The following is a 24,644-nucleotide window of genomic DNA, read 5'->3' as shown; positions in this document are numbered from 1 at the left end:
TTCGGAGATATTGACAATGATATGGTCCCTTGGTCCATAGTTGCGTTGGTCCATAGAACTGGGACTACTCAAATGTGATTTTGGGTTGGCCCATAAAATCTACATGCCTTTTTCTTTGGAAAATTAGTTAAATTTATTAATTTTAAAAATTCTAATGACTAAAATGATCCCTTTTTTCAGTATGTCATTAATCTATAAAAGATTGACATGTCGTCAATGATTAAACGTTATACGTCGTCGATATTTGATCAATATGTTGATATATAATTTTGATTAGTTTATTGAGATTTGATTTATTTTCAACTTTCCTTTTCTTTTATTCTTTTTTTTTTAATTATACATTTACTTTTACATTATGTTTGGACAAAGAACTTCAAAATTCCATGTAACTTAAGCTAAATTTGGTAGGATCCTCCACAAAAAAAAATTGATGGAGAAGATTAAAAAATGACTAGATACAATACATTTTAGGTCGAGAACTTTTAAAAATACTAATTCTGAAAGTACTTGCTTAGTGTCCTTGTAGTTATATAAAAATAAAAAGTGTCATAGTATATATTTTCAGTTGTTAATTTTCTTTTGAGTTCAGCTTTTAATGATTTGGTAGATTATGCTTTTAAGGCTTTCATGGCGGGGATCATCTCAATCAGTGTTTGGGGGAAAGGATTCAGTATTTGTTTTAACCCAGAAGATAGTCATGGCCGTGATTATATATTCATTGAGCAAAATGAAAATAGTACTAGTTTAAATATTAATGATCTAACTAAATTTTAGTAGGATGTGGCGGGATATGTAGAGAGTAATTCTGCATGTTGAATGGTAGATAGAGGTAGTAGTTAGCTCACAAAAATTCATGCTTATACCTCTTCTGCTAGGTCAAGGCTTATCTGACATGCATGCAAGTCGCAACAACTACCAATGTGATTATTAGGAACTGATCAAGAAAGTTTGTCTGAAAACTTCCCTTGAATTCTTGGTGCCACATTTCTCAGTACTGATAAATTAGTAAATAATTAACAAATATTGGGTATGAGGGGCAAACTTTGTGCTGCAGCAGGGTTGCAGATTTTGGAAACTGAAATAACAATTTAATCGATTTTAATCATTGTCGAAATGAGTGGTTGATCAGACTGAAAACTTTGACGGATTGTGGAGTTCCTAAAAGTTTAATTTATATTAAATTATTAAGTTAATTACTAAGTTATTGGTTTTGTTGCTCCACCACCACCGCATCCACAAGCACAACCCTGGTCGTCCATGTTTTTGTGTACAATAGTCTGTTTGTCTTCTTCTCTATTGTCAACGAAGATAAACTTTATTCAATCTCTGCTCCTACTGTAGTACTTGTGGCTTTTGCACCTTTTTTTTTTCCCAGTGTAGTAAATTTTTTATTACTAGCAGTTCTTAAATGACTCTAGAATTTCATCAATACTAAGTTACTAACTACTGGACAACGATAGAGATAGGCCTTCACCTTTCACCAATTCTCAAAGCTTTGTATGTTAGATTGACAACCGACCCTAAACCCTAAACTTCGCTGTTTGGTAATTTTGTAATATTAAAACCACCATGGGCTTTTCATTGAACTTTATACATGCTATAAAAAAAAAATTAATTAACCCTTTTTAGGGTTGGTTTTGCCTCTCATGCCTTTCATGATATTAAAGGTGAGTATAGATATAGGAAAAGTTGTTTTATATCTACTGATTCTTAAATTAATTTTTTTTCAATCATGTTGAAGATGAAGATACGCAAAGATGCATAATTAAGCTATGGGAGTTACAGAACAACACAGCAGTAGCATTGTGTTCTAAAATTCGGCCTAGGCGGTGAAGGCTCGCTGCGATTTAGTGCAATTGTTTTGAAAAATCGGTCTAGAGCTAGGTGGCACCCAGGTGGCTCTTAGGCCGTGCCTAGGCGGTCTCTTTTTAAAAAAAAATTAATTGTGTGCTTTTTTCTTTTTTTAGTTTCATGGTGGTATACTTATGGAAATGGTGTATCTAATTTGCAAAAGATGGATTGACTACAAGTTCATCCAATTGTGAAATAAACTGGAGCACTTTTGAGGGAATACATACAAAGAAAAGAAATAAACTAGATACAAGAAGGTAAAATAATTTAGTCTATGTCCAATCTAATGCAAGGATCATGAACAAGAAGAATTTAGTCTATCATCCAAGAATACTCTTCATTATGATTATATGCGTACTGTTTTTTAAATATTGAACTTGTTGGATGGATGTACTTTGTGTATTCTTCTACTTCTATTTTTGCATTTTATCATTATTTTACACTAGTAGGAAAAACACTTTGCGCGACATAGGTCCTTCGTCGCGCAAAGTCCAAAAAACGTCACGCAAAAATTAGCGCAACGAACCTTCGTTGCACGTCAACCGTCGCGCCAAGGCAGTGACAGAAGGGTTTGCGCGACGAAGAAGTAACCTACGTCGCGCAAACCCGCTTTGCGCGACGTAGGTTACTTCTTTGTTGCGCAAACCCTTTTTTTTTGGCAAAAAAAATTTTTATTTAATTTTTAATAAATATTGTAATTAAATTCTAAACAATAATTAATAAACCAAGAAAAAAGTATTTGATTATAAAATATATGAAAATGTACATACAAGATGTCCGAACAAAAAAGAAAAAACTACAAGTAGTCTTCAAGCTACTGGTATCAGCTGGGTGAAGTGGCTGGAAGGTCAAAGGTGGAGCAAGATCAGGTGTTGGCATCGGGATTTGGAGGCCAGACATCTATAAGGCCCGTACAATAGCCCTCATCTTCTCGCCCTGGGCCGCAAGCTGACCTTTTAGGGTTGTCACGTCCTCCTTCAAGGCATTGACCTCTCATGTGGTCGATCTGGAAGAAGAGGCACCCGTCTCATGAACCCACGCCTTCCCCATACACCGAACAACATTGCCATGACAACAACCGAACTTCTGATCCAGGACCTCATTCAGGATCTGAAAACTTGCATCCTCGCCTTTTGGCCTTTACTTGCCTTTACTTTCCTGATTTGGAGGGTTAATAAACTATGCAAAATATATACTCGGCTAAAATACTACTCTAGTAATAGTTAAGATGGACCATCCACAAATAAAGAAACTCATATTGTAAAGAATCCCAGGTGTTTAAAATCTATTCAGAACACTCCACAAACCCCAAACAAGATGGACCATCCTATTTCTGCCTAGAATCTGCCAATCTGGATACAGTAATGAGCTATTTTGTACTCATTATTTTATGTGCTTTCTTGTTGATGGGTGTATGTAGCAAACATCAGACAAGACGATGGTGGTCAATTTTGTGATCCTTTAGACTTTGAATGATCATCATCTCCAATTAGCCATTTCATACTTTAGTACTATCGTCAGATCCAATTAGCAATCCAATATCACCATAATTTTGAGTGTACAACTACAACAGTAGAGGCACTTGAAAATAAGATGATAAGATGGTAACTTCATTCTGGTTAATCAAATATTTTAGCTAGCAGCAAGTGGGTCAAGCTCGATACCAAGGTCATAACTATGATTTTAAAGCACATTTCAGCCAACAAAACCCAGAGTACACATGATAAACTATAATTCATTGATGGGAATGAAACGTCTGAGAAAATATGAACTCAACAACCAAACCCAGTGTGCTCATGTCAAATATCAACAACCAAACCCTAATTATTATTCATACAAGTATAGTTTTTTTTTTTTTTTCTGAAGTGTAAATAGGTTTACAAGATATACAATAAATTTACATAAATCTGTCTAGCCCGCCACCCGACTAGCGCCTAACGTTTTTTTAGAACCTTGAGTAGCAGTTCACCAGTAGTGAGTGCAACTATACGTATAATAAGCCCATGCAACCAAATTAATTAGGTAATTTAGGTTATAAAATTAATTTGACTTGAATGGTGGTTTCAAATTAGGGTTTGGTCTATGCATGTGGGTAGGCGAAACGAAACTTGATCACTAACATATTCAACACCCAACAGAATAATGGGTAAAATTTGAAGAGAATGCCTAGCTTAGCTAGCAATTTAAACTTGGACATGTAGTAGGTCTACCAAATGCGTGTAAATTCTAATATATGTGTGTGTGTGTGTATGTATAGGAGCTGGTCATTTAATCACATGATGTATATTGGTCATTTAATCACATGATGTATATATAAAGCTATTTATACATCCACTTATACCTCTCACATATTTTTATTAATTTTTGACTTCTTCAATTTATTCAATCCGACGATAAAAAATTAAGAAAGATGTGTGAAAAGTAAAAATAAGTGTATAGATAGCACCATCCATATGTTTGATGCATGCTAGTGTTCGCTAACATCTCAACCTATCCATAAACAGTATATATATTTTGTACTTAACCATCATCAGTTCAGAAAACTTCAACCGCATATGATCTTACCTAGCTATTTTGTACTTTTCTTAGTTAGTTAGTAGTTATCTCTACGATATATTTTAGGGAATTTTAACGAAAAGCTTCCGGTATTGTTCACTTTAACGAAAATTCACATTTTTACACTAAAAATCAATCATGGTACTATTCACTTTACCCTTTATTTTGTCCTTATCGTTAAAACTCAAAGTTTTCAAGCCATTTTTATTAGTTTTCCTTATATTTTAAGCATTCATAATATAAACTTCATCCTCATATCTGTTTATATTATTTGCCACTATTTAAAGATTATATTTCAAAAAAGAAAACTAAATCAAACCAAAGATCAATTAATCATTTATATGCATCAAATAAATGAACATTTTTTTTTAAAGGATTGAACTAAGAATAGGCTAGCAATAATACTGTTTAAGAGATTGTACAAATTGGTTCCCCTCGTAGGATTAGAGCAAATATTGTCCCATATTTAATTGCATTAAACAAAATATTTGGTATTTTCTCATTTAATATATAAAAGCCTCTTGCCACACACATACGCGTGTGGCAATTGACATTTTTATATATCTTTTATTTAAATAATTAATTTACATATTTTTTAAAAAAAGATGAAGAAGAAATGAATTAAAAACGTGAAACCACCCACTAACGTGGGAGGTTTTGTTTTTTTGTTTTTTTTTTCTATAATTTTAAATATTAAATTCATTCAAAATAAAAATATGGTTAAATACTTTAGCTTCTTTTGGTTCAATTGTAATTTATGAAATTCCTAAAAGACAATTTATGGTATTTTGAATGTTTCAACCCATTTTAGGGTGCTCACTTTATATATATAAATAATCTCGCACACACTCACACGCTTTTATTTTCTCGATAACGAGTTATTTATATATAGATAAGTTGCAAAAATAATTCAAGAGATAAAAAAATCAATCCTAATTATTAGACAAGTAAACCGGTCCACAAAGATGAGGAAAGTTAGATATTACTTCACAAATTTTCTCTGTTCTCAAAACTGGTGCATAAAAAGGTTCTAATAAGTATAAAAAGCTCTTATATAAGCCTAAGTAGTTTCCAAAAAAAAGAAGAGTAAAAGCTTGGTTTCTTTTATCACCATAAATAATATAACTCTCGTCACATGGCTAGCTTGCTTAATAACCCTTTGCATGAAAACCAAAATAATAATAATTCTCTAATATATCACAATCTAGCTACCTTAGTTTGAACAGTTGCTAAATTCTCTGTTGTATCACCTGACACAATTTGTATTGTGTATATATATGCAGACACATATATACTGACATCTACAAGAGTCTCGGCATGTACCTTGATTAATTTTACGTTCCACCTATATAGTTAGGAAATAATTCTTTTAATACAAGAGGCACTGGATGGAAGAGTGCCAATCAGCTGAGCTATAAATTTCTTCCAACTAGTTAAGGGCATTGGATATATATGTCCAATAAAGGGTCGATTACATTCAAAGTTTTTTGCACTACTAGGCGTACAAGTGTAACATCGATGTTTTGAAAAATCTACGAGTTACAGAATCATAATCTATAAACATTGATTTGGGAAAAACATTTGAGCCGGCAAAGCAAGAAATGCGTCCAGCTAATCACATTCTTAATATATCTCTCAAGTCTCCATTTACATAACTATAGAACTAATTAATTCTACTTTTTTGCTACTCCTATTTAGCATGAAAAAGCTATCTCTACCTATTCAAATTTGAAGTTTTAATTTCACCTTAACTAGCTGACAATGACAATAACAGAAACTCAACTAATGAAAACTACTTGTTCAGTATCGAAATTAACTTGGAAGGCCTATTGTGAGATCAAGATTAAGGTCAGGCAAACCACTGCAGCTTGTGTTGCTTTCCGGGCCGCTTGCAGAATCTGTAAATGGTTTCTGATGATCATCAGAGTCGTTATCCCCTTGAGAATTCGCGGCTTTGCATGGATGATTTGCTTTTCTGGAGCCAAATGATGATTTTGAAAGGCCAATATTCTGTGTGTGTCCTATGCGATGGTTATTGGGGTCAACTCCCATTTGTATTAGTTTTCTCCTTAGATGAGTGTTCCAGTAATTCTTCACTTCATTGTCAGTTCGTCCCGGCAATCTTCCAGCAATTAGCGACCACCTATTTGAATTTTACAAGTAACATTAATACATGATCAATATATAGTTTCAGCAATTAGTACTCTTAATTATGAATAAAGAAGGCCAACCTGCCTATACGGCTAGTTTATAGGGACCATTTGTTTGTTTTCGATTATCAATTTTTATTTTTAATTTTTTTTCAAAACCAAAATCAAGCCAAATTTTAAGACTCACAAACTAGCTGTCAAATACTTATCAAACAATCTTTTTAACGAAAACTAAAAAATAAAAAAATAAAATGGTTATCAAACATTCTCTTAGCTATTTAATTTAATATATATATATATATATATATATTAGTAATTATCATCATGAAGCACGTATTACCATCATATAGTACCATTAGGAAATTATGCAATAGCTAGAGAGGAGCATGCATTATCAATTAGGATTATTGTTGCAATTTATTCAGACTCTAGCAAATGCATAAGGCTCCAATGAAAAAAAGTTAATTAATTAACCTCAAAAAAAAAAAAAAATCTTTGATTTTTCATCCTATCAAAATATTCCCTTTTTATGTTTGCTTGAAATTTTTCAGAAACTCTACTCCTGCATGTATATGATAGAGGGTTATCTTCTTTCAAAATATTCCCTCTTAATTTCTTCTTTTTCTCAAATTGTTATAAACATATTTGTCTATTCGCGAGCAGTATACCTGTTTCCAAGAAGTGCATGGAGCTTGATGATTAGGTCCTCTTCATCTTCACCAAAGTTGCCACGTTTCAAGTTTGGCCTTAGATAATTTACCCATCTTAATCTACAGCTCTTTCCACAACGGAGCAAGCCTGCACCATTATTAAATTTCAAATGATGATCAATAATTAAGATTAATGAAAAATAAGGAACCATATACATTTAATAAATATTTTTCAAACTTATAAGTTAAGAATTAATTGAGAACTACATGTGTATGTGAGTGTACATGAGCGAATTTGTCCATGTTAATGATTTTTTTTTTCTTCCGAGAATTGATATTATTACTCCAACGTATATTAAGGCACTGAAGAATGGTTTGAACCGAAGAGAAGGAAAAATGTCCTATTCACCAGAGCAATATACCTTCCACATGTTTTTGGTTTTGTAAGTGCAAGAGGAAGTGCATGTATACCTGCAGCAAGTGGAAGGGAGCGCCAGCTTCCTTCGCCATTTTTTTCAACAAATTCAGTGAGCTTCTCATCTTCTTGCTTCGACCATGCTCCTTTGTTCGTCTTTTTCTTCTCACAGCAAGGTTTCCTCATTACAGTAGTAATATTGAAGTTCTTCTTACAGCAAGTGCAGAGAGAGAGAGAGAGAGAGAGAGAGAGAGAGAGAGAGAGAGAGAGAGAGAGAGAGAGAGAGAGAGAGAGAGAGAGAGAGCTGCCCAAGTGAAGGGGGCTAGAGAACAATATAACAAAGTTTTCTGACTACTCCGCTTGACTTACAGTTGGGTAATTTAACTACACATCTTCTGTCGAGGGTTTGGTGTGTGTGACGGTGTCTGGTACTATGCTAACCTTATGAAATATTTTTTCTATTATCCTTTCTATATATCACGCAACAAAGTTAAGCAACAATATTAATACCTAGAGTAATCCTAATGCTTGCGTTCCTCATGGGAATTTACTTACCATCCACTTACAATTAACGAAAATTTATCGCCTGAATACTATAATCAGAATTGTTTATTCTCTTTATCATCATCTAAATATCATATATGTAAAAAATCATACAATTTGGAATCGTTTAATCATTCATACGTGTTAAACCAATCAACCATTGTGGTAACAAGTAGCATCCTCATGATGAACCGTCAATTTGTTTTATGCATATGAATTGTTAAAAGATCTTAAAATTAAATAACTTTTTTTGCATATATGAACTTTAGATGATGATAAAGAAAATGAACGATTCCAATTATGATGTTTGGACGGTAAAGATTCGCTAATCGTAAATGTGAGGACACAAACATAAATTGCAAATGTGAGGACACAAACATTATCCATTCTCTTAACCTTGAACATTAAAAAAAAAAACGTAATTTACAGTCAGCTATTTAAATGTGAAAACATTTTGATGTCTTTGACACATTTCCAAATGACAAAAGGCCTCTTCATGTTAATTAAAAAGGGTGTAAATAATATTGCGGATAATTGGTTTCTTCAACTGAAAAATAAAACCAAGGGCATTTTTTTTACTAAGCAACTGTGGTACACATGATATTTAACCTCGATATAGTCAATTCTATCAACAAAGTGGAGACTAAATACTACTAATCTAAATGGTCATCGAGTGCTAATAACACAATGAAATTTTTGACAAATATATCAATAAATTGACACTTTCCTTGTCATGGTTACATTTAATTTATAATTAATTTGAATGGTCTATTGTTTCTCTTATTTCCTTCATAATTTAGTAATAATACTAAAAAAATAAAAGGTAACTTCAAAATTTCTAATGTACTATATCGACTAAAAGTTAAAGGGTGGTGTTATGCACACACTCAGTTTTAGTTTTCACACATATTTTATAATTTTCTGTCGTCGGATCTAATATAAAAATTAATAAACAAAAATTAACAAGACTATGAGAAAATAAAAAAGAGTGTGTGAATAGCAAATTCTAAGTAAGAATGCATGGCCAAAACATTTTTTTTCTCTTGGGGTCGAAGTAGACGAACTATCTCTGCTTAGTTACTTAATCCTTGATACATCCATTATCCATAATGATTATTTTTTGTGGATGAGAATTCTCTCTTTTTCTCTCTGCCTGTTTATACCAAAGGATTCTGATAAAAATAAAAAATAAAAGAAACTAAAAATCGAAAGGGCTGGATTCAAGAGGGAATCTGACAAGTCTTGTTCGGGTAAGTCATGTCCACCCGCGCGTTGAATGGTAGATTCGCATGCAGGTGATCTGTTTACGGGCATCGTTCATAGGACAGACGGCTTCCTCCTGTGAAGTGTACGAACATTTGACACCCTTATACTATGAATGAATGACCAACTTTTCGAGAAAGGTCCATGTAAATGGATGAGATCCTCAGATCTCACGTTCCGGAGTTAGTAGACCGAACAATCCGAATCGTTCATAAATAGGCGTTGGAGAGTAAGATAGTATATGAAATGTGCCGGTAAATGAATTAATAAGAATAACAGAATTTAAATTTAAATTGTTCGATTCGTCGAGAGGATCTCAATCCAATTTAAATATTTGTGGAATAAGCCCAAACTTTAGATTTCTTCTTCGCAGCGACATTTAAAAGGTTTAGAATACCAAGGAAAACCGGATTTTAGATTCTGGCAAAAAAAATGATAAAATGTCTAAGCAAACATATACAGAGGCAATGGCAAACCCTATATCATATTATATTCATCGGTTTCACAGTCATAATTACTTTATTATTGTTGTTGCATACTGAAGTCTATTTATACATTTTTTTAAGGTTAGTTAGGAAAATTAAATTTGTAGACAAAATTTAAGAAACTAAACAACATGAAGTTTATGCTTCATTTGTTACTTAAGCGTTGATAAATGTGTTCATTACTATTGAAGACACATCATTTCATTTGTAACTTTTATTACTAAATTTAATCTTCCTAGCATTACTTTTTTTCTTATAATAGTACATGCATGCACAGGTTTAAAAGGAATATATTGTTACTGCAAATGTACATAAAAAAATGTCAAAGAGATTCTTTAAAAGATGAAACTCTTTATATTTTTTGTTATAAAATTAGAATCGTGAAGTGGCAGAGTTTATAAAAAAAATTATTTTGAGAGAGTTTGCTTGTAACATATCTCATGTGTGGAGTTGGTAGAGAATAGACAGTTGACTGTTAGCTTTGAACGAAGGGATTGATTTCTGATCCTGTTTGAGGATCAGGAGATTATTTAATTGTGTCTATTTATCATAAATTGTGCGATTATATTATGTACTATTTATATTTAATTTTAAATAAAATATTTAAAAGATTTTCTGACTACATGATATATAATAAATAAATATGATTAAAAGATTCCATGAATCCTCACCAAGGCGAATATCCTCATTAGATTTTTACTACTTTGTTTTGGAAGAGGATTCTCTCCCGATTCATTTTGTGGGGATTTTAGGGATCTTCACATCCTAGTCATTCATCGTATATCATGCGGTCAGTTTTTGTCAGATATTATTTGTGTTTATTTTTAAATAAAAAAATTAAATAATTTATAACCGTTCGATATACGATAAATAATTAAGATGTGAAGATCTCTAGAATTGTGGTGGATGCTGATGGGATCCAATTCCCTTTGTTTTGGAAAGTCAGAGCAAACTGAATTCTCTCAGTTGAGTCGTTCATCACATTAACGAAATATTGTGCCTCTAATAAAGACAACTTTTGAAATTTTGCTCTTTCCATTGTGCCCGTAGCCCAAGGGTGCTGCAGTGTCAGTGTTTCCTTCTTTTTCAACAGAGAATTGAAAAACTATGCATTCAAGTTTTTTGGTGAAAAGTCAAAAGTAGCATCAAGAAAAAAGGTTGGAAATTGGAATCAAGCTACATCATGTTCTTTCATTTAATTTTAGGTGATAAAATAATAAATCTCACGTCAATGGAAAAAAAAAAATCTTTCTATAGGCTTATAACTAAATAAATTCGACTACTTTTTAAATTGTCAACTAGTTTTATAATGCGAGCTTAATTTTTTTTTATGATATTAGGATATGTTGTCTCACGTCTGAAGTTCAACGGCCAGTTGTGTTGCGCGTACGTCACTCTGTTTATGTTGTTAAGATTGAAAGTCACCACACATAACGGTGCATGTTGAAAATGAATCCAACTTTGATAGAAAAATGGACTTTGCATAAGCTTATAAGTAAGTTAGGTTATTCCTTATATTGCTAATTGGTTATATGTGTTAGGCATAGCACTGAGAGCTAAATAGAGAAGAACAAGTCGACAGTTTGAGAGAGAGAAATCTTAGAGAGGAACAAAACAGCATCCTTGTAAATGTGTTTCAACTCACATCTTTTTTATTGTCTCATTAATCCCTACAATCCAACTCTATTTTAAGATCAGTAACACGGTAACACCCTTATTCAAATCAATCTAAAAACCAAAACACACTCTCTACAATTAACTCAGCATGACTAGTTCATTTGATACTGAATATCCAAGCACAAAAAGAGAAAAAAAACAGCCTTTCTTAATACTCTCCAGCGAAGACATATACATAAACATACAAATGAAATTTTGTAGGTTTAAGGAAGCTAAGTATAGTTATACTAGGGCAAATTTTTTGACAAAAGTACTCAGAAGGTCAAGTCAAGATAAGGAAAGAAGAGACAAAGTGACGTGGAATTGAGTATGGTGAACACGAAGAGAAAATGTGAGATAAGGCTGCATCTTGCTCCTAACAAAAAAATATTTCTTGAATCCGCGACTGAAAATTATAAAAAATAAAGGGAAGCTAAATTTTACTGCATTCAAGAGTTTGTAGCTTTTAGCTTCTTCTTTTGGTTGTTTGGAAAGAAGATTCTTGACCAAAAGGCATTAATATTTGCATTCTCTAGCTAATGGAGTTCTCTCATTCGGGATAATTTTTATTGTACTCGGAACACGGGACTGATACCAAATATTATTATACAGTTAGAGGGATATTTTAAAAAATAAAATTTTACTCCAATTATATAATAACATGTGACGTTCAATCCCGTGTTCCAGACACACAAGAAAATCTCTCCGTTCCGGACACACAAGAAAATATCTCCTCTCATTCCGAGCTGTACTAATGTACCATACTTCTTAAGGAGCGAGCCATGCATGAATTAATATTGGTCCAATTGAGCATTAATAATAATGGAACTACATTTGTAGGTATGGGAAAAATGATTTCCTTGCAGATTGATATTTGTTGAATCATGTATAAATGGAACCTCATTCTATGATCGTTTGAATATTGACCATAAAATTGGAAACATAAAGTGAATAAACAACAATACACGATACAAAAGATATATTTATTGCAAAACAGTTGCATGCATGTATACTGCAATATCAGTCGATTCTTATCTTAACCAGACACTACATATCCCTTCAAATTCTAACATCAAGCATTTGTCATTACTATAATGGGAGAGATACAAGAGATGAACCCTTAATTACCTCTTTCAAGGAGTTTCAAATAATATTATAACTAATAATATAATAGGAAGAATTCGGAGACACACGCTTTTGATATTTTGACACCAATTATGTAGTGCTCACTATGTAATGTATTTCAACAATCCAAATTCAGTATATATTTTAGTCATACATACACATACAACTAGAATCTTGGCAGTCATACATACACATACAACTAGGATCTTGGTAGTCATGTGCATATATATGCATCCAATTGTCCACACACTAATAACTAGCCATGAATTATGATCAGTTTACGTACACACCTTTATACTAGTCGACCACACTAGTCATAATTAAGGCCAAACCACGTATCCAAGGCCATTGCCTAAAAGAAGCCTGGTGGTGGTGGAGTGTATATAATTAAACTAGACACTACATATAGTACTCTTCTGCCTCTCTTCCACAAACAATTAGCTAAAGTGAGAGGTCGAGATTCAAGTCAGGCAAACCGCTTTCGTTGCTGTGAATTTTAGCACCAGTACTCATGGAATCCGACGACGACGACGCAAATAATATTGGTTTTCTAGCATCAGGCTGCAGAACTGGTACACCAGCAGTAGTGCCTCTTCTCAAGTGAGGATCATGGTGGTCATGGGGTTTTTTGGGATCAAGAGTACTTCCCATCTTTGATAATTTTTTCCTTATATGAGAGTTCCAGTAATTCTTCACCTCATTGTCTGTCCTTCCCGGCAGTCTTCCGGCTATCAGTGACCACCTAAATAAATTCATCAAAATATCGTATAAATATATTAGTCCTCATGATCAAAATATTTTTAGGTTTTATATGAATTCTCTCAAATTCAATTAAAAAAAAATATCTTTAAGTATGAATTTGACTAGGGTGATATATCATAATTTAAGCTAAACTACATGAAGGAAGATTTGACCTTGGTGTAGGGGAAGCATTGCACTAACCAACTTGGCTAGCTAATCCAAGTATACAAGAAATTAATATGCATAATTGAATTATAGATTATTTATAAAAATGAGAAAACTTGATATAAGTTCAATTTTTTGAGCTTATATTAGGAACAGTCCACTTTATGTGTATGAACACCTTTTATTTTTGTTTTTTAAATGGGAATAAGAGAGGGGGAAAGAGAAAGTGGGTGGGATGGGAGCGGGAGTGAGAGTTTTTTTATTGTTTTTTAATATTAGATATATCATAATATCACATGAAGGTGATCCTTCAATAAAAAAAAAAGTAAAATCTAAATATGTAAAATTACATTATTGTTCATCATTTTTTTTATGTGTAATAAAAGACTAAATAGTCATTTCACCCACTTTTGGTTGACAAAAATTGTTCTATTGCTAACTTTGCTAAACCTATCTATTGGCAAGTGACCATTTACCACAGTAATGGAAATGAGTTGAGCTCTTCAAACCCCGTTAGTGGCTAATCTAATATCTAATCTAACAAAATCTATTGTTTGACAAAAAAAAAAAAACTTTAGATAATTACCTCTTTAATAATATGATTTATTATAAAAATTAAATTTCTTTCCAATTATCTCTTCTTATTTCATTTTTTTTTGTTCCTTCTTGTTCTTCTTCCTACGTGTATCACATATTATTGTGTCTTGCTTATAGGTATATTATGTTTTTGTACCTTTCAGCTAAGTTCTTATATGTATAATATACATTCACATATTTGTTACTTGAGTTAGGGTCGTATATTCTGCAGATGGATTTGTGTTAGTATATTAGCTTGTTGTTAGAAGATATTAAGTAGATTTATTGAAATAAAAAGATACATGAAATTAGAAGGTTTTAATTTATCTCTAATAATTTTTTTTTGGGTCAAACCATAGATTTGTTAGATTAGATGTTAGATTAGGAAGCCGACGAGATTCGAACCCATGCTACAGGGTAAGGGCAACACTCATCTCCACCACTATAGTAGAGGGCCACTTGCTTATCTCTAATATTTAAATAAATATATATAATGTGTATAAAAGAAATAAAAATGGAGCAAATATAATACTGGACTTAACTTAATAACCATGTTGATTTTTGAACCCAAATCTAAATGGCCAGAGCCACTTAGTACTACGGTCTAGTGATATTTGTCTTCACTTGTATGTAAGAGGTTTTAGGTTTGATTCTTGCCAAATGTGAATTTGAATCATGTTACTGCTAGCCCATTGTGAGGCTCAGCTCACTCACTGACCCCTGTGGTGTAGATATTATCGTCTGTTCAAAAAAAAAAAAGCCCCAAATTTAATTAAGATTTACTTATAATATACAAATATGGTTGTAATTATGTAAATTAATATATGATAATAGGCATATACAAATTAGTACTTATATAACTATGTATTGGAAGAAAATTAAATATATGATTGTTTCCAAACTCAATTACCCTCTCTTCTAGTTAGGTTGTTTGGGCAATCCTATAATTGAAGAATTAATTTCGGGAAAGGGGGTAATACATATATGTATTGAGTTAATTTGAGATTAGAGCAGTTTTTATATGGGAGTAGAATTCTCTCCCCTCCAAATCGCCTTTCCTCTCCTCCTCTCTCACATTTCTTTTTGTCTTTCTCTCTCTATAAAGAAGTCAACACAAGATGTTAACGTAACTTAATCGCATAGGATGAGACTAGAGGGAGAGAAATTTGAAGGGAAGAGAATCTTATTCTTTATATGTAAATGCATACCGATTCCCCAGGAGTGCATGAAGCCTGATGATGAGGTCCTCTTCATCTTCTCCAATACTTCCGCGTTTAAGATCTGGCCTTAGATAGTTTATCCATCTCAGTCGACAACTTTTGCCACACCGACGCAACCCTAATCATGATTCATCATCAACAATAATACTATTCAACATGTACATGAACTCTGAAAAGTTACATATCATCTATATATCACCTCTTTTTCTTCAATACTAGTCAATATAAATTATATATACTATTATCACGATGGGGAATCGATGGTTTACTTCCCCGATCATGATTCATCATGCATATTCGTATCGATATGATATATACAATAATATATTAGGTAAATTACAAGATAATATACCCTAGCTAGCTACACACCGATCAAGAAGTAAAAGTCCATGAATTAATTAAGCAATTGATCAGAATTTAGAAGATGTATCTGCAGTATACACTATACACACACCTGCAGCCTTAGGAAGAGAATTCCAACGACCTTCACCGTGTTTCTGGATGTAGTCAATCAGTTTCTGATCTTCTTGCTTAGACCATGCTCCTTTGTTCGTCTCTATCTTATCACAACCAGGCTTCCTCATTGATCAAAAACCCTAGCAAGTTTCTGATTAACTACAAACAACATATGCAATAGCATGCAGCAGTTAGGTACTTGGGGTTATTGATATATAAAAAGTTCGTCTTCCAGAGAGAGACAGAGAGAGAGAGAGAGAAATCTAGTGCTGAGGCCCCATGAATATAGGATATGGATTAGAGGTAGGGAAACAGGAAGATATATAATAACATATAAAGTTTTCTGTGGACGTGTGTCAGTGTGTGCGCGGTAGGGGAGAATTTGGAGGTGCTTACAAGTTTAGGATGGACTGGTTGTTTTTACCCAAGCATGCATGTTTTTATGTGTATGAATGGCAAGAATGTGCATGGTTTGGTGAGGTGAGAATGTGCACCACTTACCTTTGACCATATTTTCCACAGCTAACCTAATTTTTAAGTGGGTGGGCTTTCCCTTGGCTACCACTTGAAAAGGATTTTTATCCAATAATCTCTGAAACTGATTTAACTCTTTATTTAGGTCCCTGATAATGAAAATTAATAGAAGTGATATTTGAGTTTGTCTATTGTAAATAATTTTGGTCATTATGTGAAAAATCAGTACAATGTTCATTAAATTGTCATGTGAATGATTACGTGACCACGTTTTTAAGCGTATCTTTGGCAATCCAACTCCTTCACTTGATGAGGATATTGACATATTTTTCACAGAAGAACCATAATGATTTACGGTGGATAAACTCAGAGACTACTTCTATTAATTTTCATTGTAATGAATCAAAGCGAAAAGTTATACTAATCACATAGATTATTATGGATTAAAAGCCTTAAAAAGTGTTTCACTGATCAGTTAGTTATTGTACCAGTCTACCAAATAGTAACCAATTTTGAAGTATTTTCTTTGACAGGAATTGTTACCATAAAGCTCAGTTTATACAAACTTTATGACTACCAAATATTCATTGTAATTAAGAACGAATTTTGACTAAATAATTGAAATATTCTGGTTGATATATTGATTAGGTAATTAAGTGATATTTCTTGTTGAAATGTGAATAGCTTGGGGTTGTTATAAGAATTTTCACATGGAAAAAATAAATAAAACGTATGACAGTGCATATATAGTTGTCTTGAAATACAACCACAGTGGCATCTTGTTGAAAGTAAGTTTATCTCCGTTAAGATCCTAATTTGAGAATGACGATCTTTCGGATCTTAAGCAATTTTGTACTCTCATATTAAAAAGTTAAAATACATGACAATATATAATTATCTTGACTTAATATCACCGGACATTTAGTTGTAGATAAGTGTTTCTTGGTGGGTCCTGGTTTGGGGATGACAATGTTTTAATTGAAAGACGAATGTACCACATCGATCCCCACAACCACAAAATTATCGATATAAATTACGTCATCCCGAATCCCTACTCTTCTCGTACCAAACAGAACTCGGCATGAAATTAGGTCTAGTGACTGAAAGTGGGCTAGGCCCGGACGGCAAGGTTGGTTCTGGCTTGGAGGTGACCCAAGCCCAATCTTGTTCATCCAATTAATTTAATTTTGGGACACACTCTATATTGAACTTCAACGATCTAAACTGTCTATTTTATAAGTTTCGATTATTAGATCATTCTTATAAAAAATTTAATTCGAAATAATATGCCTATTTAATTATCACAATAAAAATTTCATTGCTTCTTATAAAACAATGTGTTCATCAATTTATTTGAACTCAATTAGATGTCTCAAATATCTTCGATTTGGATAAAATTTTACAAGGATGATTTAAAATATGTACAACTTGAAAAATAAATAGTTTGAATTGTACAAATTTAATATAGCGTGAACCCCACAACTAATCATCATTTAAATAAAAAATAGTAAGATTCACTTACCTTAAAGGCCTCTAGTATGTTAAATTGTTAGTATGAAGATAGATCGGTGAAAATTAAACCACACAAAAATGCATAGACATGCATGAAAACACCATTTTAATTTAATTTAACTTAATTCGATCATGCAAGCACGAATTACAAAAATAAAAAAAAATAAAAAAATAAAAAGTAGAAAGGAGGAGGAGATAAAGGTAATCCTCCATTTCTGGATCTGACGACTCCCACACTGACACGTGTTCAAGTCCACTTTCCCTTTTGAACATTTCCAAAACTCCGCATAGCTCTACACTGGCAACCATAATCATCGGATCCTCGACGGTTGTTTTTGTGAGGATTTTGGGAACGTTCTAATCACATTTGTTGATATTCCAATCATATTAATTTATCATACTATAAAAATTATTAAAAAATTTTATTTAAAATTGAATATAAATAATATCTGATAAAAACTGATCACACGATATATGATGAACAATCAATATATGATGAACATATGTGATTGGAAGATCTTTAGAATTCTCGGAAATCTCTCCCTCGTCACTCTATTCGTACCCTCCCACCACCTATATATACCGCGGGCTTTCAAATCCCCACTTCTCATTTTTCCCAAAATTCCAAAAATGACCCCCAAGCTCACCGAAGCCTACGCCTGCGTCCCGTCAACGGAGCGAGGCCGTGGGATTCTGATCTCCGGCGACCCAAAATCCGACAAGCTCCTCTACACCAATGGCAGATCCGTAATCATCATGAGCCTCCGGAACCCCCTCGACGTCGCCGTTTACGCCGAGCATGCCTACCCCGTCACCGTCGCTAGGTTCTCCCCCAACGGCGAGTGGATCGCGTCCGCCGACGTCTCCGGCACCGTCAGGATCTGGGGGACCCACAACGACTTCGTGTTGAAGAACGAGTTCAAGGTCCTTTCGGGTCGGATCGACGACCTCCAGTGGTCCCCCGACGGATTGAGGATCGTTGCTTCCGGCGAGGGCAAAGGAAAATCCTTCGTTCGCGCGTTCATGTAAGCTTCGTCGTTTTGATTTTACAATTTACAATTTGCGAAATGGGTTTTCTTTTTTGGTGGTTTTTCGGCATCTTGCGTTTGGTTAGTGAGAAAATTGATTGAATAGGTGGGATTCGGGCTCAACAGTTGGGGATTTTGATGGGCACTCGAAGCGAGTGTTAAGCTGCGCGTTTAAGCCGACGAGGCCCTTTCGAATCGTTACTTGTGGAGAGGATTTCTTGGTGAATTTCTACGAAGGACCGCCTTTCAAATTCAAGCTGTCTCTCAGGTTTGTTCATTAGCATGATTTAACTCGAAATCTTATTGCTTTAATCACATTGTACTTTTGTATATCTGTCTGGGTGTTTTTCTTTGTGTTGCTTCCCTGACTCGAAGTATTCTTCGATTTTTGGATGTTTAGGGATCATTCAAATTTCGTGAATTGTATAAGGTTCTCTCCAGATGGTAGTAAGTTTATCACTGTAAGCTCAGATAAAAGTGGTATTGTTTATGATGGAAAGACTGCGGATAAGATCGGAGAGCTGTCCTCGGAAGATGGCCACAAAGGCAGTATTTATGCTCTTAGCTGGAGTCCTGATGGTAAACAGGTAGAACATGAGATGTTCATTTAGTTACCCAGAATTTTACATAATTAGGCCTGACCAACTGTTATCTGTTTCACCGCCTTATAAAGATCGCAACTTTGTGTCTTTTTATTTTCTCTGTTATAAAATTGTTTGTCTTGGTTCCTTGATTGAATGTGCTGATCGGTTCCATTTTAAATTTTAGGTTCTGACTGTGTCTGCTGACAAGTCGGCAAAAGTATGGGAGATGTCTGAGGATAATAATGGGAAGCTGACGAAAACATTGCCTCCTCCTGGGTCAGGTGGAGTGGATGACATGCTAGTTGGGTGTCTATGGCAGAACGATCATATTGTTACAGTTTCTCTTGGAGGCTTCATTAGTATATTCTCAGCAAGCAACCTTGACAAAGCCCCTCTACTGATATCCGGACACATGAAGAATGTTACTTCATTAGCTGTTCTAAAGAGTAACCCGAAACTTGTATTGTCTAGTAGCTATGATGGTCTTATTGTTAAATGGATTCAAGGTGCTGGATACGGCGGAAAGTTAAAAAGGAAAGAGAATTCTCAAATAAAGTGTTTAGCAGCTGTTGACGAAGAAATCATTACATGTGGATTTGACAATAAGGTGATAATAATTGTGTACTCTTTTTAGTTTCATGCAATTCAATTGTATCTCCTTTGCATTTTATTCTATATGAAAACTGTTTTGCCCGATTAGGATTTTTGCCTTCTCTCAGTTTCTTTCCTCTTGCATTTTTCTTATTACTACCCAGGTTTGGAGAGTTCCTCTCCACAGTGATCAATGTGGAGCTGCAGAGGCTATTGATATTGGAAGTCAGCCAAAGGACATAAGCCTTGCGCTTCTATCTCCTGAACTTGCTTTGGTTTCAACTGATACAGGAGTTGTCATGCTCCGTGGCACGAAAGTTTTATCAACTGTAAACCTTGGGTTCACTGTGACTGCATGTACTATTTCACCAGATGGATGTGAAGCCATTGTTGGTGGGCAGGACGGTAAACTGCATATGTATTCTATAACAGGTGATACACTTAATGAAGAGGCTGTTTTGGAGAAGCATCGGGGACCCATTTCTGTCATCCGTTACTCTCCTGATGTTTCTATGTTTGCATCGGGAGACTTGAACCGAGAAGCTGTCGTCTGGGACCGTGCCTCTCGAGAGGTAGCGTGCTCATTGTCCTCAGCCACTGTTTGTTTTCATCATTCTAATATTATTAAGTTACAACCATTGTTCGGGTATTATTGACATTTATGGTGAAAAGGGATAAAATAAGAGGTGTTTTTGTGTGTCTATGAATGCGTATGGTTTTAGATGTATGCATCAATCCCTTATCAGCTGATCTTGTTTGTTTATCCAAATTTAGTCAAATGCATGATTTTTAGGAGACATAAGTATGATACAGGCAAAGTGATCAAGTTCAACTGGTAAAATCTGTATCCAGTTCGTTCTTGTCGGCAAGTATATCTTTCTTGTGAGCACACTTATGACTGACATTTGAGTCTAGAGCTTATGAAATGATAGATGTGCATATTAGAATCTCAAATAAATGATTTCATATCTATTGCAATTTTTTTTTGCTGAGAACTTGGGAACTTGATCTGTTAAATTATGCGGTTGTGACGTGATGTTTCATCTAACGATAAAACTACGTTCAGATAGATTATGTGGTAGCACACTGGAACTTAGAATGATTCCTGCCTATTGGCTATTGTTGGACTAATTAATTGTTAATTAGTGATACTATTTTTCATGCTTTTTATATGAAAGATTGTGCTTTATTTTCTTCCAGATCAAGCTTAAGAACATGCTGTACCATACTGCTCGAATAAACTGCCTTGCTTGGTCTCCTGATAGCACACTGGTTGCAACTGGATCTCTTGACACGTGTGTTATCATATATGAAGTCGACAAGCCTCCAGCAAGCCGTGTAACCATTAAGGGTGCACACTTGGGTGGCGTCTACGGCATAACTTTCACCGATGAGCACACTCTGGTAAGCTCAGGGGAGGATGCATTTGTTCGTGTCTGGAGGTTGACTCCGCAATGAAGAAACACGGAGGGCTTCTTAGGGTCAAGGAAAGAATAAGATGGATGGAGTTTTTGCCGGATTTCATGGGTTTGCGAGTTTCCGAATGGTGGAAGCATGAGAAGGGATATTTCCATGAATTGTAAAGTATCAAGACATAGTTTCTGTTGTCTGGTGTGTCACGAACAGCGTTTTTCATAGACAGATTGGCTGTCTTTTAACAGGGATCGTGACCTTGCAGCTTGGAGTAGGTGGGTTTTTTGTGAATCCTTTCTTTTCTGGTTTTTGCGAGGAAAGTTTGAAGTACTTAACTTTATGTTGTAATTATTATTTTTATTTATGGAATTACATTTTGTCATCAATTGTGTTCCGCAGTGTTTTTTTTTTTTCAAAGGGGATTGGATGGTGGTGAGTCCACCCTTGGGGGCCGGAAGACTCAAAGGTATTTCAGTCTCTCTCCTAGCCACAACCATGCATTCATCAAAACTCAAAATTGAATCCATGATGTGCCCTATAAAATATGAGCCTAGAATTCGTCCCCAACAACTGGGTTACACCATCGTGGTTGTTTGGCAATGTGTCCAAAATTGGGGAAATTCGCAAGGATGGGGATTCAACAAATATTGACCTTAGATCAAAATCAAATATCGTCGACAAATCAATTAAAATTTGACAAATTGACGAAATCCTAAAACGTGACCATTTTATCAAAGGAAAACTAACCAAAAAAACTTGAAAACTTTGAGTTTTAACTAAAATCATGCTATAAGTTTATTTAATGGTTAGTACAAATCCAACATTAAACCAGCCCAATAAGACTCGCCCAAGCAATTAGTTTCCAATTTTACCCTTGACATCTAGTCTTTGCCAATTTAATCTTCTATCCCTTTCTCGATCTCTCCGTCTAATCTCTACTATTGTTTTTATACTCAATTCGATTCCAATTTAACCATTTTGTATTTGAATCAATCTCTTTCTCACTCGATCTCCACCCAATCTACGTTTTTGTACCCTGCGACAGTTTGAGCTTTCAGGTGCCCAAGCAAATATACGAAGCAACTCCTCCATTGTCGAAAAAAAGTGAGCAGAGGGACGAGGAAGGGCGGCCACCCCTCTGCTCGTCAGAAATTGCTACTGAGAGTGAGAATTCTGCCCCTCTGATCTTTTGACCCTGTTGGAAGCTGGGTTTGCTTTTGGTTTGCAGCGGTGCACTGATGTTGCTGCATTTCTTTTTTTATTTTTTAAATACCCAAGCCCTTCTTATATTTCTAGTAGGAATTGTGGTCATTTATGCCGCCCATCAGCTGTAGAAAGTTGAAACTTAGATGGAAAAAATGAGAGAGCTGGAGAGAGAAAAAGAGAAGGACCAAGATAGAAAAGGATGATGGATGTATAGAACACGTGTGTTCTAGAGAGTAGTTTTATTATTTTAAAGATGTAGATTCAATAAAATATTATAGTCTAATAAAATGATTGATTTGATTAACAGTCTAAAAATAATAATTTTAGAAGGAAAAAACCTTGTTTTTTTGTGTCAAATATCTGTTGGGACACATTTTTTTTTTTTTTACCAAAAAAGATAGTGTAAAAATGTAATAGGTTCCACCGGTGGCAACCTTATTCAAATATGCATGGTCGGAAGATGTGAAAGCTATAAGGTAGTGTATACACTTCTTATATTGGTTTTAGTATTATTAATTGTAACTTCTTTTGAAAATTAAACTAAAATAACATACACTACTTCTGTAATAGAACAAAATAAACACCATTTTTGGAATTATAGCAAAATAACCACATTATTTTTTAAACTGAACCAAATAACTCACACTATTTCTGAAATTATAGCAAAACAAATACACTATTTTTGAAATTGAACCAAAATAACCACACTATTTTTGAAATTGAACCAAAAGAACCACACTATTTCTAAAACCAAACCAAAATAATCACACTATTTTTGGAACTACTGCAAAATAACTCACACTATTTCTTAAACTGAACCAAAATAATCCACACTAGTTATGAAATTACAGAAAAATAACTCACAATATTTATGAAAATGACCCAAAATAACCCACACTATTTCTGAAACTACAGCAAAATAACCACTATTTCTAAAGCTGAATAAAAATATCCCACACTATTTCTGAAACTATAACAAAATAATCACACTATTTCTAAAACTACAGCAAAATAACCCACACTATTTTTGAAACTGAACCCAAATAGCCCACATTATTTCTGGAACTACAACAAAATAGCCCACATTATTTCTGAAAATTAGGCCAATATAATCTACACTATTTATTGAAGGAAACAAAATAAACATTATTTTTGGAATTACAGCAAAACTATTTCTGAAAAACCCATATTATTTTGAAAATAAACCAAAATAACCAACACTATTTCTATAATTGAACCAAAATAACCCACACTATTTTTGAAATTGCAACAAAATTACACCTATTTTGAAACTGAACCAAAATAATGAGTTTCAAAACTAGGAGATCTTCAGTCTTATGAGCTAAGATTTTCACTACGTTGTGTTTAGATAAGGATTTTGAAGAGCACTAACGAGTTTTAAATTATTTCTTTACTCTTCACAACTACTTAACTTATTCCTTGATAATATCATCTTGTTGGTAGATAATTAGCATTCTTGTGATAGGTTGAGCATCTCTCGACTTCACAAGTCAAGTCATACATCTCATTGACATGTCCCTTTTGAATAATATATTATAGGGCTTATGAATTAGTTTCAATATTGTTCCCTAGATTTTTTTATTTTTGTTAGGAATAACAATTGATTTGATTCAGGAAATACAAAAGGAGACACAAGGGTGAGGGCCAGAAGCCCAAACCCAGACAAAAGATAGAAAATAAAGATGATTTGACAAAAAAAAAAGGGGAAAAAAACAAAAGGTGATTTGACCCACAAAAAAAGAAGGAAAAAAAACAAAAGGTGATTTGACCCACATGAAAAAGAAAACAAATGTACAAACAAAAGTTCTAAAATATGCTAGGCGCTAATGCGGTGGGTTGGGATCTAACGTCTAGGCGGCTAGGCAGATCTAGGCAGGGGCCTAGACAGATTATGCGGATTTAAGTAAATCCATTATATTTCGTGTAAATAAGTGTCAGTTTATACTCAATATATATAATTTCA

At 33.9% G+C, this 24,644-nt stretch overlaps 3 protein-coding genes across 4 annotated transcripts; 1 reads left to right on the top strand and 2 right to left on the bottom strand.

The window, feature by feature from the left end:
* Positions 1-5,974: 5,974 nt before the first annotated feature.
* MYB17 (myb-related protein 308-like) lies at positions 5,975-7,908 on the bottom strand. 2 transcript variants are annotated; one of them, XM_070811530.1, is made up of 3 exons: positions 7,630-7,908; positions 7,226-7,355; positions 5,975-6,550 (listed from the first exon to the last, which is right to left on the bottom strand). In XM_070811530.1, the coding sequence occupies exons 1-3, from the start codon at positions 7,745-7,747 to the stop codon at positions 6,220-6,222; spliced, it is 579 nt and encodes a 192-aa protein (XP_070667631.1). In that variant the 5' UTR covers positions 7,748-7,908; the 3' UTR covers positions 5,975-6,219. The 2 variants fall into 2 exon arrangements, with proteins under 2 accessions (XP_070667631.1, NP_001280904.1); NM_001293975.1 differs by having other exon boundaries at positions 5,988-6,550; positions 7,679-7,829.
* Positions 7,909-12,808: 4,900 nt separating this feature from the next.
* Positions 12,809-16,157, bottom strand: LOC103455611 (MYB-like transcription factor 4). The gene is made up of 3 exons (XM_008395188.4): positions 15,851-16,157; positions 15,385-15,514; positions 12,809-13,436 (listed from the first exon to the last, which is right to left on the bottom strand). Exons 1-3 carry the CDS (start codon positions 15,978-15,980, stop codon positions 13,136-13,138), a joined length of 561 nt encoding a protein of 186 aa, XP_008393410.1. The 5' UTR covers positions 15,981-16,157; the 3' UTR covers positions 12,809-13,135.
* A 2,208-nt stretch (positions 16,158-18,365) lies between these two features.
* LOC103455612 (actin-interacting protein 1-2-like) lies at positions 18,366-21,840 on the top strand. The gene is made up of 6 exons (XM_008395189.4): positions 18,366-18,863; positions 18,973-19,134; positions 19,267-19,453; positions 19,635-20,057; positions 20,206-20,613; positions 21,242-21,840. The coding sequence occupies exons 1-6, from the start codon at positions 18,469-18,471 to the stop codon at positions 21,497-21,499; spliced, it is 1,833 nt and encodes a 610-aa protein (XP_008393411.1). The 5' UTR covers positions 18,366-18,468; the 3' UTR covers positions 21,500-21,840.
* Positions 21,841-24,644: the final 2,804 nt, after the last annotated feature.

This window comes from Malus domestica, chromosome 14 (genome assembly GCF_042453785.1).
Source record: "Malus domestica chromosome 14, GDT2T_hap1".
NCBI lineage: Eukaryota > Viridiplantae > Streptophyta > Magnoliopsida > Rosales > Rosaceae > Malus > Malus domestica.
The sequence above is the reverse complement of the archived record's forward strand: the minus strand, read 5'-3'. Positions and strand labels throughout refer to the sequence as shown.

Excerpts from the sequence above, each read along its gene's own strand:
- MYB17 (NM_001293975.1), bottom strand. The coding sequence starts at position 7,808 with ATGAGGAAACCTTGCTGTGAGAAGAAAAAGACGAACAAAGGAGCATGG. Across the intron at positions 7,356-7,678 it reads CTCCCTTCCACTTGCTGCAG|GCTTGCTCCGTTGTGGAAAG; the intron begins GTATACATGCAC and ends ATAATGGTGCAG. Across the intron at positions 6,551-7,225 it reads CATGCACTTCTTGGAAACAG|GTGGTCGCTAATTGCTGGAA; the intron begins GTATACTGCTCG and ends AAATTCAAATAG.
- LOC103455611 (XM_008395188.4), bottom strand. The coding sequence starts at position 15,980 with ATGAGGAAGCCTGGTTGTGATAAGATAGAGACGAACAAAGGAGCATGG. Across the intron at positions 15,515-15,850 it reads TTCTCTTCCTAAGGCTGCAG|GGTTGCGTCGGTGTGGCAAA; the intron begins GTGTGTGTATAG and ends AATCATGATTAG. Across the intron at positions 13,437-15,384 it reads CATGCACTCCTGGGGAATCG|GTGGTCACTGATAGCCGGAA; the intron begins GTATGCATTTAC and ends GAATTTATTTAG.
- LOC103455612 (XM_008395189.4), top strand. The coding sequence starts at position 18,469 with ATGACCCCCAAGCTCACCGAAGCCTACGCCTGCGTCCCGTCAACGGAG. Across the intron at positions 18,864-18,972 it reads TCCTTCGTTCGCGCGTTCAT|GTGGGATTCGGGCTCAACAG; the intron begins GTAAGCTTCGTC and ends TTGATTGAATAG. Across the intron at positions 19,454-19,634 it reads GGAGTCCTGATGGTAAACAG|GTTCTGACTGTGTCTGCTGA; the intron begins GTAGAACATGAG and ends TTTAAATTTTAG.